The sequence below is a fragment of the Sinocyclocheilus anshuiensis genome, unplaced genomic scaffold, assembly GCF_001515605.1.
Source record: "Sinocyclocheilus anshuiensis isolate Anshui unplaced genomic scaffold, SAMN03320099.WGS_v1.1 scaffold246, whole genome shotgun sequence".
NCBI classification, from domain to species: domain Eukaryota; kingdom Metazoa; phylum Chordata; class Actinopteri; order Cypriniformes; family Cyprinidae; genus Sinocyclocheilus; species Sinocyclocheilus anshuiensis.
The window spans coordinates 337,734-360,174 of record NW_015542356.1 but is presented as its reverse complement, the minus strand read 5'-3'; the positions used below and the strand labels follow the sequence as shown (position 1 = coordinate 360,174).

Genomic DNA, 22,441 nt, shown 5'->3' with positions numbered 1-22,441 from the left:
AGGTGAGTGGTGATGAACAAAAGACTAAGCTACCTGTGCCTCGAATTTACAGCTAATTACCCAAGACCAGTGCGCGTTCTGTCACTACATGATTCAGTTTATTAAAATGCATTTAGAATGATCACAAAATTCAAGATATGGGGGCAGAAATGTAAATATTTATATAATTTCATATAGTTAATCAGTATCACGCGAAGACTGACATTTTTTCCACCAAAAAGCAGAATGATTACAAATGTGATATTGATTTTATACAGCAGTTCAATAAGCAAGAATTTAATATTAAGATACTTACGTTTTAAACACAACATTGACTGTCTTTGCTCTATTTCGCCAACAAATATCATTTCAATTTGCGTCGCTGAGCAACATGAAGCCGTTTTTGTTCCTGATTTAATCAGCCGTTTAAATGATTCGGTTCAGTCGCAATGACTCACTTATAAACAGTGACTTGCTGCCGCCTACTGGCAGTTTTAATTTCACATTTAAAGTATCTTTTCATTTTTTTAAATAATTCCAAATATCAGTATTTAATGTTTTATGTTTAAAATATCAAAACAGTATTAATGCATTTGTAACTGCAGTGTTTATGCTGGGATGTTGTGGAGCTTAGGAGATGTTACAGAACCATTTCATGTAAATTTCTTCGATGTACTGAAAAAAATCTATATAGATTACTTTTATGCGGGCTTTTGCGGGCGGGAGCGGGACAAAACATGAATGTCGCGGGCGGGAGCGGGACTGAAAAATCCGTCCCACGCAGGTCTCTAGTTTCAATGATTACGGAATGGCGCTTGTACAGTACATTTTACAGCCTATATCGAAAATCAGCTTTCTACCTTAATGTAGCCTACCTTTCAAAAAAACTCACATTTGAATGTTTGATAAGACAATAATCAGTTTTTGGGAGTAGTTACATGTAATGGCGTTACATAATTTAATTACAAAATAAATGTAACTGGTATAAAAATCCGTTCCAGTGCTGGAAATTTTAAAACCAAAAATCAGAACAATCTCAGAGTAAAAAGCTAAAGTACTAAAGTGCTAAAGTCTAATTTTGGTGATGGTGGCTGTGCTTTAAAATTAAACTATTATAATCTTAATTCAAGTAATACAGGATTTTGAAAGTCTGACAGTAAGTAGTGTTGAGTACTGCTGTAAGGTTAATGCTGCCTGGTTTGTTTGAAAATGATTAACAGTTGAAAACATTCATTAGAAATTTAGAAAAGTAATTAAATGTAATCAGTTACAGAAGTAATGTAACTTGTAATCTGTAACCTATTGCAGAAGTAACCTTCCCAACACTGGCAACAATAAACCAAGCAATTTTCTAAATTTTTCATTGTATACAGTAAGTAACTTACCAATTAACAGTTCTAGTACTAAAGTACTAAATACAATTAAATGATTTAAGAGCAGATTTTAATACCATTTTCACCATCCTATACTGGACATATTCCTCCCTGACTCGACTGACACTTGACCACTGAACTTGAGCACCTGGATGCCGTTCACTGTAGAACACTGTGGCCTTTCAGACAGAGGCTAGACGTGTCTGCACGACTGCCAGATTGGACTATATGCAACAGCTGCTCAAGTGCATCTTAGCCTGGAAGAGCTCCACAAGTGCTAATCTGAGGATCTGTTGGACCCGAGTTTGAGTGCCGTCATCACTTGAATGACTGTGAAAGACCAGTTGCCATGATGCTAAACATGTATGGAACCTTATTCTTGGAGACTGTGCATATGTTCCTGCTTCCAGCATCAACCTGTCTTGAAAAGATGGTATGTGGCATTCAGACTTTGTCAATGGAATTCTTTCTGTGATAGTATCTGCAGTGATGGGTGGCCATCAGAACATCTTATGAGGGCAGCTCGTCCTTCGGATCCTCATCAGACTGCATAAACACAGACTCACATACAAGCTCTCCAAACATGTATGGACTGGAAGAGATAACTGGGGTCTTTGTGTCAACTGCTATCAGCTCGTTTTGGAGATCTGGATCTGCTTCGTGTTTGCACACAGGTGTCTGTAACCCAGGAAGGACTGGATGTTCCTAGATCCTCATCCCTTGTTCATTAATAACCCAATCATCACCTTAACCCTATCTCAATAAGGTTTATGATCCTGGAACACATCCTACTTGGCAAAATCACAGTCACGGTTGCCGCGTGGTGACCGTGATTTTGCAAGTAGGATGTGTTCTTGGTCAGTGTCTTTTCTTGGTCCTGGTACAAAATTCCTAACCATTAATTAATTTAAAATGAGAGGGAAATGACACTGTAGGTTGATATGAAAGTCGTTCAAGCCCCAACCTGAGCCTTAAGCTCTATCTGGTTGATAGGAATGTTGTTTCAGGACCAAGTGGAGTCTGCTCCAGGAATGTGTTCCACTTGGCAAAATCATGGGCACCATCCAGACATACCACTGATTCTCTCTCACACAATCTTAATATTACACTCTTACTGTCTGATATTTAACACTATGATCTTGGTAGCCAAAGATAAAGAATCTGAGTATCAACTTCTGCTTGTAAGTTTGGGGAAGGACTGCCTTTTTCACTACACAAGGTATGGAGGATGGGGCAAAAGCGGTGGTAGGAGTGCATTTAAAAACCTGTTTGAAAATAAGCATTATTCCTGCATTCCCATTAGGTGCTAAAATAGCACACTTCGCCTTTCAGTATGAAATAAAAATTCACTCTATCATTTTTTTTTTTAAATCCACATGATCAGTCTTATTGTGAATGATTCAGGCATGCATGTTTAACTTTTTCCACCTTGTAATTTTCAATTAAAATGTCATAACTTAACGTTTCAGTGAAATGACAGGCTCTAATGACTGGACTTCTCCCGTTATTTAGTATGCGTAAACCTGCCCCTTTCTTACATTACTGCAAGCTTATATTCACATCTTTTACCATCCAATGGATAGAACCAAGTCTCCGAAAATTAATGTTTGGAACAACATAATAGTGAGTAAATGATGACAGAATTTCTGGGTGAACTTTCCCTGTAAGGCAAAACATTGAAAGGATGCTAGAAATCTAGAAAATATTGTACATGTTGCTTTGGAAAAACAGCAGTTTTAAAGACCTGTGGTTTTGAGAAATTAACTCACCAAGAGCTTAGTCCAGGAGAAAACCCAAAGAACCTGGACAGGTCTGGGTCAAGAATAATAAACTTCACTTTGTACACATATAATTACATCTTCACATCTGGTAAATGTCAGCAGAGCAACACTCAAAAGAAACAAATACAAGAAATGATGGACTTCACTGGACTAAAGTTACCAAGGACGGAGAAACCAAACCGAGCAATTTATGTGTAGTCCAAGGATTTACAGACCTGTTGCTTGTTTTAAGATTAACTGTGTTTGCACTGCTCTTCCAGCCACAGAAAAGACTATCCATAACAGTTACATATAATAGTAGTAGAACGTCACTTTACAAATCTTTGTGGGGGTTTTACTAAATATTGTAGGTCAGTGTGGTCAAAAGCCTGGCTCTGTTGAAAGAGGACATCCTTACAACTCCATACTGAGGTAAACTCGGTTAATCCACATGGAACGTTTTAGCACAAACCTTCTTAAGAATTGAAAGTGATGTTGCTAACTTCTTGTTAACTGGCTCCAACATATTGTGACATTTTGTGGATTACATTTACATTTATTTAGCAGATGCTTTTATTTACAATAGTAATTTACAATATACAATGCTACATTTAGTAAAAACCTGGATGGCAAGCAAGCTAGAGCAAATGTGGAATGCCATTTTTTTTGTTTTTTTTAAGTATTTTTACATAGTAAATGTGATGAGCTACACCTGTGGTTATTCTGCTGGACACACGTGTGAACTTGAGAAGAACTAACTTCATACATCAGTGAAAATAGTTCTGAGAAAACTTGTGCAGAATTTTTGGCAGACACAACATGGTTTAATATTTTGCGATAATGAAATTAAATTTTTAAGGGAGCTTTAAGTGTCATTTACGCATACACTTTTGGGGCTGTTGAAGACTGGTATTTTTATTTTTGTGTTAGGACAGGGAGGAAAGACTAGGCAGTAAAATGTACCAAGACAACACAACAAGATGACAAGACTCGTATAAAGGTAAACTTTATATATACAGTATATATTGAAATTTTTTACTTTTTTGTTAGAGGAAACAAAATTGATGTGTATTTTTAATCTTACACAGTATTATTAATTTCTACATAAATCTAAAGAAAATTCAAAAATCTGAGCAAGGCATAACAACTTATTGTTTTCATGTTAACGTCAACATTTAACACAAAATAAGTAAAATCAAGACGTGCATTGCATGGCATACAAAAAAAGTGCATGAGAAATAATTCAACAAATTAACAAGTCTATATAACTTCTGAAACTCCAGCCACACGCTTGGGAGACATCCTGATGCTCCATATAGAGTACTGAACACAACACTGCAAAATCTTGACTGTCTGCCATAATAAAGCTTATCTTACAGTAACATAGAGAACATAATGCTGAAAACTGTGGCAAAAAAAATAATTATATATTGTGTTGGCAAACACAAAATAATGCAAAATAAAAGTAAACGATAAGCAATTAAAAGTATGACAACATTTGAGGCAATGTTGGCCACTCAAACCAAAAATACAATTTGTTGGGTTTATACTGCCCACTTGTGGTCAATCTGGAGGGTTTGAAAAATGGTAAAAGTGCCACCATGGACACTGCAAGCTTCACTTTTCCATTCCTTTAAAACCCGAGAACATCTTGGAGCACATCTCTCTCTCTTTGTCCAAATAGTCCTTGTAGCAGCTGTAAAAGATCAGTAGATTTGTTTAGCTTTCACATTAACACGTAGGAAAACTTGACAAAACTATCAGATAAGAAAAACTTACAGAGCAAGCTTTTTCAGCAAGGTGTTGATGTCAGGGTCGAATGGCTTGTTCACCTGAGCGAGTGTAAGGTAATCTTGTGCTTTCTCATAGTCATTCATCTCCAAACAGGCCTTAATAAAAATAAACAAAGAAAATAAAAGAAAGAAAGAAATTAAAATAAAAAAGGAAAGCTCTTAATATCAGATCAGTGGTCTTCCGCTACAATGGTAAACAACACACAAATAAAAACCTGATTGGAAGATTCTTCAGGATTCTAAAGAATAGGTCTTTATTTGGGCTGTCAATTTAACATTTTAATTTGCACTGAATAAATGTACTTGGTGTGATCACTAAAAAACACACTACATTAATACAAAAGCAAAAGAAATGCAATAAAATAGAAATCTTGCTCCAGGAATCAGAAGTAAATTCAATCATAAGGTATTTTATCAATCATAATGAATTTTTCAACTAGCACAGCAATTCAAACTTGGTGTGCTACCTTTGTTTTAGCAAGTCCAATCTGGCCCCATCAGAACATGCAGTAAAAAATGAACAAGGTGCTGTTCACAAAAGACATAACCATGTGCTCAAAATCAGCTAATCGGAGCACAACGGAATGGAAAACATTAAGCTCACTGCTTGAGACTCAGAAAAATAGCAACAGAGTGGCCAAGACATTAATGAGTCTGAATGAGTAACAGCAATTTAAAAAAAGGAAAAGAATTAAACATCCTATGTGAAGAGTCTCTAATAGCAAGGTCATATTTGCCTCTGTTCGCCAAAATTTTGTGGGTGAAATACAGTCACTCCAATAGGAATCTGTGCAATCTGGACTTCTGTATGAGGGTGAGCTTCCCACTCAGATTTCACTCAATTTCAGATTGGTCATCTGATATTGTCACGCTGTCCAACAGAAAGCTGCTTACTTTGAAAGTGACTACCGTGCAAGCAGTGCATGATACATCGTTTCACTACTGACAGTAGCCCTTTGCCCATCAAATTTTGCTGATGTGAACACACTCTGTCTACTCGATTGTAAAATGGATTGCTGTAGGCCAGTGATCAACCTATAATTTTATTTTCATTGAAATGGAAATAAAACAGTATATTGAGTTCTTAAGTATGCAATTACTCATTTTCACAACTGGTTCCTTTGGAGTGTTTATTTTGGAACCTGGCACGTTTTCTCCCATAGTTTGGTTAATTTCGCCATATATGAACATAGCAATCGCGCTCAGAGTAGCACCAAAATAATCGGTTTGAGATCCAGTCCAATTGAAAATGAACTCTGGAGCAGTGATAAGAAAGCAATCTGACCCAACAGACTTGTCAATCCGTCTTGAGTCTGTTGGGTCAGATTGCTTTCTTATCACTGTTCCAGAGTTCATTTTCAATTGGACTGGATCTCAAACCGATTATTTTGGTGCTACTTTGAGCTTTTGCTATGTTCATATATGGCGAAACTAACCGAACTATGGGAGAAAACGTGCCAGGTTCCAGGTAGCCACAGCCATATCACCCTGTAGCCCAAGACTGGTCGCTGAAGAGGTTTTAGTGAGGCCAGCAGGGGGTGCTCACCCTGTGGTCTGTGTGGTTCCTAACACCCCAGTGTAGTGATGGGGACACTATACTGTCAAAAACCACCGTCTTTCGGATGAGACGTTAAACTGAGGTCCTGACTCTCTGTGGTCATTAAAAAATCCCATAGCACTTCTCGCAAAGAGTAGGGGTGTAACCCCGGTGTCCTGGCCAAATTGCCGCCACTGGCCCTTGTCAATCTTGGCCTCCTAATAATCCCCAACCACTTGACTGGCTCCATCTCTCTCCACCTGTAGCTGGTGTGTGGTAAGCACACTGGCGCCGTTGTCCTGTGGCTGCCGTCGCATCATCCAGGTGGATGCTGCACACTGGTGGTGGTTGAGACCCCCCCACACACGATTGTAAAGCACTTTGGGTGTACAACAATAAAGTGCTATATAAATACATCATTCATTCATTCATTGATGGATGACCAGTGTGAGTGGGAGAATCCCAGAATATAACTGTACAGTTTTAAGTCCTTCTTTCGATAAAAAAAGCAAATGATCTTCTGAAAACACACTAGATTTGGATGATTTCTTAGCAAATACTCATAAATGTGATTAATTCAATTAATTAATCAGCATATCTTGATTTTATTAAAATTTTAACTCAACTGACAGCCCCTAGATTTTATAAAGCAATATGTTTTTTACTGAAAGATTACAATAAGTTTATCAACCAAGGATATAAAAAAAATATATAAATGTCACCTAACCTGGCCGCAGCGGAAGAGCGCTTTAGTGTTCTGAGGGCTGATGTCCAGTACTTTCTGACCGTAGCAAAGGGCCTTCTGGGGTTTTTCCAGTTTGAGGTACGTGAGTGAGAGGTTGAGCAGGAAAGGCAATTTCATTTCCTCAAGACACTTCTTCTCTTCTTCATCCACCGGCTCACGATTCTGCAAAAGTGTCATGGCCTGTACCATGGACCAACAGTAGTGTGACACGACTGCTACAACACAGTCTATTATTAGGTATTAGAATAAACTACAATTTTTCTTTATCCATTTACTTTCACTCTCATTTCTTAGAAACTAACAAAACAGTTATAAGCACAGAACCTGTTTGTATCGCTCTCGAGCATCTTCATAGCGCTTCTTATTGAAGCAGAGGTTGCCAAAGCTCCGCTGTGTGTCCAGTACATTCAGAAATGTGGACAGAGGAACATTGTTCTGCTCTTCCTGAGGAACAATGTTGAGATTACAATCTCTGACACAACCACCAAAAAATCATTACCATAAAAATCTTACCATACTCAAATCCATTAATTCATCCACTTGTGCCGAGTCCAGGAAATCGAGGACTTGCACCTCATAGAGGACTGTGGCTAATGGAGGTATGTGTGGGGGGCATCCAAGGTCCCCGTAGGCATATTTGGGCTTGAAAAGAAAACGGGAAAACTCGCCTTTCTTCATAGTAAGAAGACCAAGCTCTAGGCCATACAAAGTAACATCTATGGGGAAAGAGGTTAGAGTGTCTTGACGGAGGAAAAAGAAGAGATTATACAGGAGAGACTTGATTATCATTCTAATGGAAGAATTCAGTTTCCATCCTACCTCTACCAAGCTTCATCATTCGTGGAAATTTAAGGTGGCTGGTTGTCTCAAATGGTGCGTCAGAGTACTCAATGAAACCAGAGAAATGAACTGTGGATGAAATGAGTTCATGTTGGCAGCTAATGAGAAGCTAAAGAGAATCTATAGCATAAAAGTACATACACTATCAATCAAAAGTATTTTTTAAGAAATTAATACTTTTATTAAACAAGGATGCATTACATTTAAATTTAAAAGTGATAGTTAAGAAATGCATAAATGTTACAAAAGATATATATTTAAAATAATTATTTTGAATCTTAAAAAATATCAGTTTACCAAAAAAAATATTTAGCACCACAACTGTTTTCAGCATTGATAATAAGAAATGTTTCTTAAGCACCAAATCAGCATTTTAGAATGATTCGTTTTATCATCACAATAATACATTTTAATTGAAAATATATTAAAATAGAAAACATATTTAAAATTGTAAAATAAAAAAATAAATTTCACAATATTACTTTTTTTCTGTATTTTTTATCAAATAAATGCAGCCTTGGTTAGTATATGAGACTTTTAAAAAATCTTGACCACAAACTTTTGAATGGTAGTGTGGTGTGTATTCTAAGAATCATTTATTTATTTCTGCATTATTTGACTATCATAAGCAAGAAGCTAGAACTTAATAAAACCACCGTGTTCATTTCAGTCATTTACTTGATACAGAGGCATGCTTGGGTACGGGTGGACCTTCTCCTGCATGGACGACCTCTTTGAGAATTCCTCCATCCCCTAATATGTCTTGCATTTGCCAAGACAGACGCTGGAATGGAGTCTAAGACAAAAAGAAAAAGAAAGAAAGAAATTACTACAAAATGTTTTAAACTTTCTTAATTCATGTTAAAGCTACATTTTTTGAGCCAAGCAAAAAACTTTAACCAACCATGTAACACTGTAATATATAATATAGCATTAACTCCCACTACCAAAAAAAAAACAAAAAAAACATGAGACTACATTTCTTGACATACTACCATATTTCTGGACTATGTTAACTTGGTAAATCTTTTGCTTTTTTGGAAGAATCTTGGAGTACCACATAAACTCATGCCACGTGAATATGGCAATTGTTCAGTATTGTTATATTAAAACATCATGGAATTACCAGCTTATATCATCATTAGGCTATATCATGGCACAACAGCAGTATTCTTTTGTTATAAGGGGTATCGGTTACCCTAGGCGGGATGAAGAGACACTACTGAAAATACTTAAATGTATATTTTAGTAACATGGTAGCTCACATGGTACCAACCTAAAATGTTTGCACTGATCACGTCAATGTCAGGTCAAATCCAAGCCTGTGGCCACCTCCAGATACATAACATGTGGAGGTTAACAAGCTCTTAACCTTGTTATCAATTCTAGACTACGCATTTTGTCTTGTAGTGGCGTTGTAGAGAACTAACGTTAATATAAATCTCATATAAACACATATAAAGAGAAGTAAATTGCTTGCTGGCGCGTTCTGTTGTAAATTGATCATGCATCATTAGAAATTAGCCAGCTCTTTCACTGCAGTGCAGTTAACGTTACCTCGATTCCAAACTGACGGCGCTCATCTGGAGCTATGAACTGTAATATTCTCGAGGTCTTGCCGTTTGTTGACATTGTGCATGTGTTTTTAGGCCAAAAACACTTTCAAAAGAGGTCAATCTGCAAGTGTGGATTGGACTCAGAGAATCTGTTACTGCCAGTGTGCGCGACACCTGCGCCAACTAGCGGCCGTCATTTTAATATTGAAATTAGCCTACTGTTGTTTAATGAAACAAGCCACAAGACACATGTTTTTACCAAGAAGTGTCGTTAGGTCACCTGTGTACATACATCTGCGCTATTTTACAAAAACTGTTTTAAGTAGGTGGGGAAAACGAGGCTTCGTTGACAATCCGTTAGTGAATAGGAACTGACTGAATCGGTTCACAAAACCTGTCTGGAGGCGTTATCCAAAGAGACTGACTGCACGATTCATTCAGGAATCCAACTGACTTACGCGAACAGAGAAGACAACTGTAATTATGTTTTTGACTTGACTGTATGAGAATTTAATCAATGTATGAAACAGAATTGGTTGTTTAATGTTAATGCAAAATATATCATAAAAAAAAGCCACGCTGAAATTTCTGGAACCACGTGATGGGGCGATTACGGAATGACGTGTTTAAACTGGTTCACGTTCGAAATGTGTTCAAAAGAATCGATTCGCAGGACTTCCCAATGGTTTGACTAGTTTTACTACCACGCGTTGAGGAAATCTACTTGTTACGGACATGTAAATACAAGACTCGGATCCAAAAAGAATCTACTTTGGAAATAACCGCTGCATTCAAGGAAAAGTACAATAGTTCTTGTGAACACACAACCAAGAGAGATTTTAATGTGAATCATCTTTTTTGTTTTGAAGACACACACTAGTGGGTGAAAATTAAGTTGTTGGTCCAATAAAAGTGTAGACAGTGCTAATGTCCTTAGAGCAGATGTTTTCTAGAGCAGCTCAACAGTTTAAATATCATTAACATACATTTTCTTACAGAATGGTTAGTTTCTTGAATATTAATCTTTAAACAAGTTTTTCAATGAAGACGCTTAAGTTTTGACATTGTTGACAGGTTTACTCAATAATAATAATACAGTTTAGGACGTACTGACAAATTCAAACATAACATTAACACGAGATTTTTTTTTATTTTTTTTTTGTGAAAATACAGGGTTTTATTGATTGCAGCTATTTAGGAGGTATATCCCCAGGCCCTTAACCAGCTATGAGGCCACCGAGGTCCGGACCTCGGTAAATGTTTCATGTTCAAAAATAAAAATGTGTTCTTTGAATGACTAATTTGCTGTTAAACTCCTCATATGAATGCCTGCATGACATGTATAATTCATTTTAGACAGTTTGCAAGAATGTTTAGCGTCCCTGGTATGAAAATGAACGCGGCTTGAGAGAGTTGTGAGTGAGGGCGCAGCCTCCGTGTTGCCAGATCCAGCTATTATAAGCGTTTTGGACTTGTCTTTTCCACTTAATTTAACACTTTAGAACGTTAATAAAGTAGGAAGTTGCAGTTTAGAGTCAGCGATATCTTTATCTTATCTTATTTGCAAAAGACCATGGACAGGTTTTTGCTGACAGGATACGACATTCGGTAAGGGAAACGCAAAAATGATCATGATATTATCTGTCTTAAACGTTATCAACACAGTCAAAAACAGTAGCATTTAACACTAGTACACACAGATCTGTAGAACAAGTAGGTTACAGAATGAATTGAAATACGCAAAAACTAGCCATGAAGAATAAAAAAATAGAATGAACATACAAATTAAACAATTTCAAACAGGGCCCACTGGTACAACCTGCACTGGGGCCCCGCAAACCCCAGCTACGGCCCTGCTTGTCACAAGGGAAAGTATTCACTGTGACAACTTGCCCCAGCCTCCCCTACTGCTAAGCCATACCACCTGCTGTTGTAGGTATAGGATGTCCAAACTTGTCAGTGTTGAAATTGACTAATGTAGCTATAACCACTTGTACCTGTAACCACAGTGTGTTGGGGCCTGAGGTGAGAACATATGATTTCTTAAAAAAAAAAAATTCTACCAAGAACCCTTTCAAATGAAATGGTAAACAGATAAATAGTCTGTCACTGTTTCCTGAGAATGAGCATGTTATTTATGGTCTGTTTCAATGAATTACCTAGTGATTAGTGGAAGTGGAAACACTAAAGCAAATAAAGGAGGAAGCGCTGCTAAAGTGGAGTGAGAAGGAGGAGCTGCATACCATCTTGAAGTGCCATATACGGACTTTGCTCTCACTTCACCTGTTTTCATTCACTCTTGCTGCATCGCCAGAATCAAGCACAAATACAGGCTCCAACGCGATACTGCTGCAGTATGGTGAGTTTATGCATGCAAACAATAAGAATGACAGCATTCAGTGACATTTCTATACAGTTTAAGGAATAGCTTATTTCTCTAACATTCTAGTAAGCTGAGCAATATTTTGAAATGCCATTATGTGATGTTATGCAACATATTATGGCCAAACACTTTCTTATCAGTGCAATAAAGGCATACAGTTATCAGATGACAGTACAGATTACTGAATGCATTATTTGACCATTTGCACCTTAAGACAGCAAAATATAAATACCATTTATAGATATGCAGTGGCCCTGAAATGACATTTAAGCCTTACTTAAAATATATGAATGTCATTGCATTTGATACAAAATAATAAACCAGATGTCATTTATTTTAAACAATGACTGCACAAGCACACTATACAAAAAGTTAGTTCATTTTAATTATTTAAAATTATTGCATTGCTTTATGGTTGTCAGATGTTAGCGGATCACGTTTATAGTTAATATGATGTTAATATAGTTAATATAGTGGTTATTTTGCTAATCCAAATCTATTCCTGTACTCCTCTATTAATCATGTAATTAATTATCTTGTATTATGTAAGTTTATTCTGTCATATATAAATAATGTTATGTTTCTAATAGGTTTTTATGTATTAAAAGCATCAGAGAGACAAAGTACTTATATGCAGCATGTTGTATACACTAAGGAAACATGTCACCCTAAACTGTCGATTTAAAACTCTGTTTTAGGATAATATTCAGAATGCTAAGAGTGAGACAGAGGAGGTGAAAGTTGCTATGCTGGAAAATGAAAATAAAGCAGAACAACCCAAAGATGTCAATCAAAAACCTGAAAAGCCTCAGTGCACCGTAAGTACAGTGTCTCCTTAATGTATAACATGATTCTTGTCATTTCTAGAGTTAATATCATTTGTGACCCTGGACCACAAAACCAGTCATAAGGGTCAATTTTTCGAAATTGAGATTTATACATCATCTGAAATCTGAACAAATAAGCTCTCCATTGATGTATGGTGTGTTAGGATAGGACAATATTTGGCCGAGATACAACTATTTGAAAATCTGGAATCTGAAGATGCAAAAAAATTTAAATATTGAGAAAATCGCCTTTAACGTTGTCCAAATGAAGTTCTTAGCAATGCATATTACTAATCAAAAATTAAGTTTTAATATATTTACAGTAGGAAATTTACAAAATATCTTCATGGAACATGATCTTTACTTAATATCCTAATGATTTTTGGCATAAAAGAAAAATCAATAATTTTGACCCATACAATGTATTTTTGGCTATTGCTACAAATATACCCCAGTGACTTAAGACTGGTTTTGTGGTCCAGGGTCACATTTAATAGTAATTATTTCATATGGATGTCTTTTTGTTTAAGTTTACTCCGAGAGCTCAAGATTTGTGCCAAATGCTCAAGCATGCGCGTCTCAACAACTTATGTCTGTTTGTGTTCATTAATGTGACAGTCATATTATTTGCTATAAATTGAACATATAAACATTATTACTCACAGTATTCTATGAATTGCAATTATCAACAAAGCCTTACTGTGGAAGGAGAAACTGATACACTTTTCAACTTTGTGTTAAAAGAGCTAATTCATAATCTTAATATGTTCTATTTTCATTTCAATTTCAGAGGAAAAAATGTAAGGAATCTGCTGTGAACCAGAAGATGGAGTACCTGCGGGCTAATAAAGGACTCATAGCCACTGTATTGATTTCAGCTGCTCTTATATTTGCTGTTGTGGTTGCCATGCTTGCCACTACAGATGGGCACAGTCACTCAGCGCACAACACAAAACACATTGTGCACGTGCATAATGTCACAGAAATGCCATAGCAATAGCTGCAGCAGACTAGAAGGATAAATCAGTTTGACCAGCACTGTTATTTTATTTATTAAAAAAAAAAAGTCTTTTCATTTTAGACAGTTTCTGATATTGATTATGTTTTATGTTATAAAGTGTCATCTGAATATGACATTTTCCAGCATAATTAAAGGTGTAGTTCAGCCAAAAATTAAAATTTGCATTGTTTACTCACCCTCATGTTGTTCCAAACCTGTATGTTTTTTTATGTTATATGATAAATATCTTTGTCCATTCAGTGAAAGTCCAATGGGGTCCAAAACAACATTGGACCCTACTGACAATTCTTCTTTTGTGATCCACAGAACAAAGAAAGTCAGGTTTGGAATGGCTTGAGAGTGAGTCTGACAGAATTTTAATTTTTTTATGTGAACTTTCCCTTTAGGAATGCATGTTTAACTTAATGTTACTGTACCAATCTGCTGTTGCGTTCTCTAAAGCTCATTAGTTTCACTTTGTCATATAAACATGACTTGGCAGGAACGGCTATCAAGAAAAACACATTCCCCATGAAAACTGTGCTGATAGTTTGGTATGTAAACACAAGGAGATGTGATTAAAAGCAAGGGCATTTTCTGAGGTCAAGTGCGCAATATCCTTTTTGTTCTACGAAGTGACAGAAGGAGCACAAATGCCATTTTTGTTTTTGCTGTGGTTAGTAGTCATCTTAAACACATGCTTTTTGTTTGAGGCTAAAGATTTTATATATCTTTTTCACAACCAGATTTTGTAATGTTGGAAACAAACCAGCTCAAGCTGTCATCGTGTTTTGTTCAAAAATTCTATGTAAATTCCTCAAAAATAAATGCAGAAATCTATTATAATCTGCTGTTATCATTGAATCAGCTTTAGTGCTTCATGTTTTCTTGAGTTTTTTTAACAGCAAAGTGTTGACAAATCAGTTCACATTCAAATACCTAAACAAATTGATGGTCAAAGGGATTCAGGCAGCCGAGTCTAGTTGCTTCATAAGACGCTTTCTTTACTTGAATTGAATCAAACTGAACTATTGTCTTCTGTGGCGCTGCTCTACAGCTGAATCACATCTTTCAACATCAGACTGAACTCAATCAACATTGAACTGGCTAAAGCTGAGTAACAGAACTGCTTATAGTTGAACTGTATTTGCTTCAAAATTTGATTTAATTCACACTGTTATCACATTGAGCCAAGTCTAAACTGACTTGATATGAACAATGACACTGTTGTACTTTTGAGCTGCTTTACTGCAGAATGTCTCCATAGTTGAGTTTCCATAATTGATTCTGCTATTTTTCCTGTTTATCACTGTAAAGCTGCTTTGACACAATATGTACACAAATAAAGGAGACTTTACTTGACTTCCTAAGTAAGGAATGTGAATATTATTCTCATCATTCATCTGAATTTCTTTAGGACACTGTAAGAAAAAAAAAATCGTAGAAAACGGATACTATCAGAAAATGCATTTTCCCTCAAGTTTACTGATGTTTCCTTCAACCCTAACACACAACACATTTCAACATATGGGAAAGAGCAGTACGGAAAATTCATTTTTCTTAGAGTGTACTTTACTTTCATTACACTAGCCTATATATCGCTGAAAGGTAGGCTCATGTTCTGGAATGTTATGTAAATACACTTTGATATTAGTGGTCAAAATATTAATACAAAACCATGCAATATGAAATCTACATTGTCCAGAATTGTCCTGCCTTGAAATTCAATTTGTGTTGAGGAAAACACTCAATCCAAACATTCAGCTCTATTTTAATCACCTTTCTCAGTAAGCAAAACAGAGGAGGAGAATACTAAGGACTGCTCATCCAGAAAACCTTTTTGTATTCAAAGCAGAGCTTTTCCATTGTTTTTTCTGCAATATTAAACATGCACTATATTGACTGTGCCTAAAGCTATATCTGTTATAATGACTGTTATTGTAATTGTAACAGAATACAACCTAGCTGTCCCTTTTTCACTCTATAAAGTACACTTTCTTTTTATATCCACAGTTAATTTTTTTTTTTAAGATGACAACAAAAGCTAGATTTTTTTTCTAACTGACATGAAAGTGGGTAGTTTGTGGAGTTTGCATGTTCTCCCCGTGTCTGCTCTGGTTTCCTCCGGGTGCTCTGGTTTCCCCCAAGACACGCAGCATCACGTGAATAGGACACTGTGAAAATTGCCCATAGTTGTGTCGTGTGTGAGACTGTGTGTGTTTTTGAAATGTCTTTTAATTTGCATAATTTATTTTTCTTTTCTTTTTGTGAAAACAGCACATGCACAGAGCAAGAACAAACAGCAGAGGGCACCTGTAAACGTATTTTAAGTTTATGTGTTTCAAATTCATAATGATGAGCTTTTTACACTATATTATTATTATTATTATTATTTTATAATTACTGTATAATTATCTGTAAAAATCATATGTAATTTTGTTTCCCTCTCTTTTTTTCCCCCTTAGTCATTTATCCTAACATATGTGACCCTGCACCACAAAAGCAGTCCTAATACCTAAGTAGCACAGGTATATTTGTAGCAATAGCCAACAATACATTGGTCAAAATTATTGATTTTTCTTTTTTGCCAAAAATCATTAGGATATTAAGTAAAGATATTTTGTAAATTTCTTACCGTAAATATATCAAAACTTCATTTTTGATTAGTAATATGCATTGCTAAGACCTTTATATGGACAACTTTAAATCCGATTTTTTCAATTTTTTTTTTTTTTTTGCACCCTAAGATTCCAGATTGTCAAACAGTTGTATCTCGGCCAAATATTGTCCTATTGACCATAATGACTGGTTTTGTGGTCCAGGGTCACATATTCACATTTGGTCAAAGAGGTGTGACCTGCATAAATTAGGACTATGCAAAAATTCCAGATTTTTGAAGTGAAGTGTCCCATATTGTCAAAAGCGGACAAGAAAAATATTTTTAGCACTATAAAACACATTCAGTCCAGTAGGCACATATGTAGCTTATTTATTTATTTATTTAATTCATTACAGTTTTTTGTAATTGCTTAGACACTAAAAGTGATACTTGAGGCCCACATAGTGAAACCATTCACTCATATACCTCATCTTTAGACCAAGTCTGCAAAACTACAAGCACATGCTTTAAACTCAGTTTGATATTGTAAAACAAACTACATTACGCACATCAACAAAAACTAACATTTTAATGCCACACGCATTTACTGATGACCTACACACAGTGATCATGTGTGAAAACACTTAAACGTAATTTGTTCACTTAGTAATCAAAAGTTTTTTTTTTTTTTAGAAAAAAATATTTTTTACCCCCTTCTTTCTATTTACAGTGTATCTATACAAAGCGCTTTATCAATAAAGCTGACTTTCTGACTTCGCTTATATACAGTATATATATATATATACACACATACACACACACACACACATACACACACACACACACACACACTGAATATGCATCTGTGTTGTATGCATTTTCAGTATATCTATCTATCTATCTATCTATACTGAACATGCATACAAGCCAAATCAGAAAGTCAACTTTATTTCTAAAGTACTTTATTCAATATAGATTGTTTCACAACAGCTTCACAATAGTATCAAATTCACATTCTGCTGTAAAGCAGCTCTAACAAGTCAATAGTGTAATTTTACAGCTCAAGTCAGTTCAGTATTGATTCAGTTCAGTTGCATAACTGTGTAAAATTAATCAGTCATACACGCTGTATATACAGTGTATATGTGCATATGCAGGGCAGGACTTACGGGGCCGGGGGCCCCTAGGCTTGAGGTTATGTTTGGGCCCCATACCTATACATACATATACAAAAATTAAAATATGCTTTCAGGTTCATATACTGTATACAAAATTCTTAAAATTAAAGTTACAAAAGTTATTCAGTCAAGAGCAGTGAGTGATTTTGTCTTTTGTTGTTAACATTAATTAACAATAACCAATAATTAATTAACATTGCTAACATTAACATTTGGTATGAAAGTGACAGCAGTTTTTAGTATACCTGCTGTCTGTCAGTCTGTGTTAAAGAACAAAAGAAAAAAAATCACTCTGCTCAAATCTGCTCTTGACTAAATAACTTTTTCATATTTAATATGGAATAATATATAAATATAATCTATATTTATGACTTTATACATCATAGTATTTTGTTCCTGAATAGTAGCAGCTACTGTTAGTTTTAGGCTATAGCCTACCTGAAAAAGTTAAAGCACAGTTTGTTTCATTTGTATCCTTGTGCTATTGCATTGCTAGTAACTTGTTCATTTATTACTGACCGTTTAATTGTCTTTATGTAACATTATTTATTAAAATGCAAGGTTACTTGAGTCAGAAACAATGAAAACAATAACTTTTTCTTGAGGTGTTTGCGATGCGGCTTCATGTGCTCGGCGCTTTGGATGTGACCGTGAGCGGGGTCCCCTGGGCTGCAGCCCATTCAAGCCCAATGGTAAGTCCGGCCATGTGCATATGCATGTACAGTATGTGCGAGTGCTATGACAAACTCCTGTTCTTCACTGCACACTGAAAAAGCAAAAGACACACCAGAGTAGTGTTTTACATTTTTCACATCTGTGTGTAGTTTGGTGTGTATGTGGCTAATTATTTTATGTTTGTGTGTAGAGTTACTTGGGTGCATCTGCTGACAATATGAACAAAACATTACTTTAATGAGTTTAAAAGAAATAACAATCCATTGTAATCAAATAAAATATCACATAAAAAGCCTTTACATCAATTTAGTTAATTGAATGTGATTAATTTTACTGAAATAGTAATCTCAGGCACTTAACAATTTGGTCAAATGGTTGTTTGAAAGCCTTTACAGATGCCTTCCCTAGTGAAAAATAAATATACAAAAATGTCTTTGAAATACATTTATTTCATGCTATACTACAAATACAGTTACATATTATTTACATATCACTAAACTGGTATACTTAAAGTTTGCTAAATTGGAACAACTAATTTTGTACTTAATGCACTTTAATTGTAAGAAAGTAGTACTGAAGTCTAACTAAAGATAAACTGAAGGATATTTGATTGTGCTAAAAGTGAAACTATTACAAGTATACTTTAGGTACAGTTTAAATATCATGCATTTAAAGACCGATATTATTCGAAGATCATACAGTCCTCATCAATAGTGACATTAAAGCACATTTTAGGCTTAATATTGAGAAATGTGCATTGTGCTTAAGTAGTACTCCAAATAAATTTAATTATAATTTTTTATATCAGTAAGTATCGAGTGATATGTCAGTAAATAGACAATAAATAAAGTAAATAAAATGTTAATAGATTTGAACTAGTATGAATGTGTCATAAAGAAAGTTTCAGGTGGAATTTCCAGATCCAGATGGAACAATGGAATGGTTCATGAAATAGAAGCCTACTCTGACTGGCTGACTTGTAAAGCTTGGTGTCCACAAGACTGTGGGATACTGCCATTTGTGCAGAGTAAGTCTTTCTTTTGCACAGCAGTGATCCCAGGTGGACATCTGTATAACGTTTTACTCACTGCATTTCTTGTATCCTTTCCCCAGTCATGTCCTTTGTCTATGTCTGAAGGGACTTCTCTGCATACTCTCTCTTGTGGCTAAGCAGTAACTGAGTGCCTATATATGATAATACCCATAGTAAAAAAATAAATAAAATAATATATTTAAAATACATTTATTTTATACTAAGTATAGTGCAACTCTATTAATATATTCACTGACATATTGCTCAAGACTTACTGCTATAAAAATTATAATTAAACTTTATTTGGACTACTACTTATGTGCACTATGCACATTTCTCAATATTAAGCCTAAAATGCGTTTTAATTTCATTATTTATGATGATCGTATGATCTTTGAATAATATAAGTCTTTAAATGCAAGATATTTAAAGTGAACCTGAAGTATACTTGCAATAGTTCCACTTCAGCACAATCAAATATACTTCAGTATATTTTTATTTGGACTTCAACACAATTAAAGTGCATTAAGCACTTCAAGTATACCAGATTAGTATACTAAAAGTACAATTGCAGGGTATTTTTATTAAGTACATAAATATGTAAATGTATTTGTAGTGTACTTAGCATGAAATAAATGCATTTTAAGTACATTTTAGTATATTTATTTTTCACTAGGGACATACCATCAGAATGTAAGTTGTTGGTTACTACCCGCTAGCTAGCTACACCTCACTGACAATGAACTGCGGAAAAAAACTGTTTTCTTCTCATGGTTGACCTACCTGGCTTACATGTGGTGTCAGTCATTTTGACTTAAGTGCTATCCACAGGCTTTAGCCACAATACATTTCTCAGTGCCAAAGGGGCATAAGTGCAGTTACACCCTTTTGGCACCAACTGGCTTAGTATGTTCAGTGTTAAGTCTTTTGGTTTCTAATGAATAACTCCAAAATTATTAAGAATTCACTTGTGTCCTTTTGGCAGTAGAAAGAGCTCATCATAAGCTTTCATTTGATATATATATATCTCCAATTTCGCCCAAAATGCCACTTACTCCCTTCTGGTTCTCACGCCTCGATTTATTTATTGTTTCATTTCAGCAATAATTTATTTATTGCAGTCTTCACTCTCAGAAAAAAAAGTACAAAAGCACAAAAAGGTACACATTTGTATCTAAATGGTCCATTTTGGTACTAAAGGTACAAAAGTGTGCCTTTTGAAAAGGTTTTTTTTTGTTGATGTTCCTTCCTTCCCCTGCTATCAAGTGCAGCATCTGTGTAACGTGGCAAAAGCAACACAACTCACATGAAAGACATTTATATTTCACAATCATTGTCCGCAATTTAATAGTTTAGAGCTTAATATTAAACCTGGAATTAAACCTTTTTTAAATATTTGTTTGATATTTCATATAATTGGTTTATATTGCTGTGTATGGCACTCTCTTTTGAGGCACCCACAAACTGGAGTAAAATTCCATTTTATACAAAACTGACCATAGTGCACATCCATAGGATCATATACCATCAAACATACACTACCCTGACACGTAAAACCCTATATGTGGCTGAGTGACTCTTGGAGGCATTGCAGAATACTACTTTCACGGTGTGTGAAATTTAATTTTGTTTTAATTGTCACTTAAATTCTATATTAAACACGACATAACTGCTGCAAACAGTTTGATACCGGCAGCAAACAACCTTCTCGATGAACAGTGTCTCTCAATTTTATTTCACAAAACAAAACCCTTGTGAAAGATAAGGAAACGTGCAGAATGGCTCATAATTCAACAGAAAGTTGCAGTATGAACTGTAACAAGTCGATAAATGGATTTCAGTTTCCATTTCACAAGTTTATCAGACAGTCTGTCTACCAAACAAAACTGTTTTTAGACATTTTTTCCCTTTTGACAGATATCACTTAATGAATTTTCCAAGTAACAAAAAGTAACAGGTGATCAGGGCCTTATTCAAACTGCTGCACTGATTCTCATTGGATGTATATGAATAATAAACGGGAGCATATAATTGATTCGACTGAGCTTCATGAGACATCAGGACATCTACAGATGTTTGATTTTGGCCTTTCACACAAAACAGAAACAACAAATACCTAGAGTAACATCCGTCTTAGCAGCTCCTTTAGGAAACTCTGAACATCTCACCACAGTAGGATTTTCATAGAGGTATACTTGTTTGCAAGTACTTGAAAAGAACAGTTGAATATTGCATGGTTTCATTGTCTGACATTACAAAGAATAAATTACAAACGAACAGACACAACACATAACCAACTCTCATTGGTTTCTATAATAATTCTCAATATAACATTGCTTCCAAATGAGCAATATCTAAAAACTAAAATACGGTGTAATCAAAATACAGCTTATTATGGAGGATTTCACATTTCGGGGCCACTAAATAAAAAATACTCAGATTTCCCCTTTAGTGCACTTCCGATATATTATGAAAATTTCTTTCGAGTATTCCATATATTACAAAATAATGTGTAGGAACTGAGGTTATAACAATGGTGCGACGCTGATTAGGAAGCATTCTTCATTTCGATATTATTGACTAGACCCTAGTCTCTCATCGCAGTACTCATACTCTATGAAATATTATGCTCAGCTAAAGGCATTCATTTACAAGCAGCTCTACGTAACAATGCATATCATTTACAAACAGTAAATATTTTAAATAATGCACTAACAAATAAATGGATAAGACCTCGGATTTGACAGAAACTAAGCATGTTGGAGAAATAAACAAGATGTCTGCATTATTACACAAAACTGTCTCCAAATCCACCTAAAAAGTGGAACAAATGTAATTTAGTTTGACTACCAATTGTTTGCTTGACTGTCTAAACGTTCATGTCAAATGCATATATATACGAGGTTACCTGCAAAAAGCATTTTCTGTGAATTGTGCAGATATATTTCTCACGAAACTTGAACTTGAACTTCAGAACTTGAGCAGGGTTTCTATGCAACCCCCTGAGATGGAAAAAATATGAGGAAAAATGTAATTTCAGTGATTTTGCGTGCAAAATGTCTAAATACTTTTGCATTCTCACAAGAAAAAAAAAAACAGTTTGCTTGTAAAAGCACTGAAATGCAGTTTCTTGGGGGGTGGGGGGGGGGGAAAAAAAAAAAAA

General features: G+C 35.2%; 1 protein-coding gene and 1 long non-coding RNA gene across 2 annotated transcripts; one reads left to right on the top strand and one right to left on the bottom strand.

The window, feature by feature from the left end:
• Nucleotides 1-4,327: 4,327 nt before the first annotated feature.
• LOC107691791 (inactive peptidyl-prolyl cis-trans isomerase FKBP6-like) lies at nucleotides 4,328-9,736 on the bottom strand. Its single transcript, XM_016490601.1, has 8 exons — nucleotides 9,585-9,736; nucleotides 8,706-8,823; nucleotides 8,007-8,096; nucleotides 7,701-7,903; nucleotides 7,512-7,631; nucleotides 7,170-7,367; nucleotides 4,892-5,001; nucleotides 4,328-4,808 (listed from the first exon to the last, which is right to left on the bottom strand). The coding sequence occupies exons 1-8, from the start codon at nucleotides 9,657-9,659 to the stop codon at nucleotides 4,730-4,732; spliced, it is 993 nt and encodes a 330-aa protein (XP_016346087.1). The 5' UTR covers nucleotides 9,660-9,736; the 3' UTR covers nucleotides 4,328-4,729.
• A 512-nt stretch (nucleotides 9,737-10,248) lies between these two features.
• On the top strand, nucleotides 10,249-14,114 carry LOC107691790 (uncharacterized). Its single transcript, XR_001634570.1, has 4 exons — nucleotides 10,249-10,320; nucleotides 11,747-11,942; nucleotides 12,665-12,784; nucleotides 13,584-14,114. It is a non-coding gene; the product is annotated as an uncharacterized LOC107691790 (long non-coding RNA).
• The last annotated feature ends 8,327 nt before the right edge of the window (nucleotides 14,115-22,441 follow it).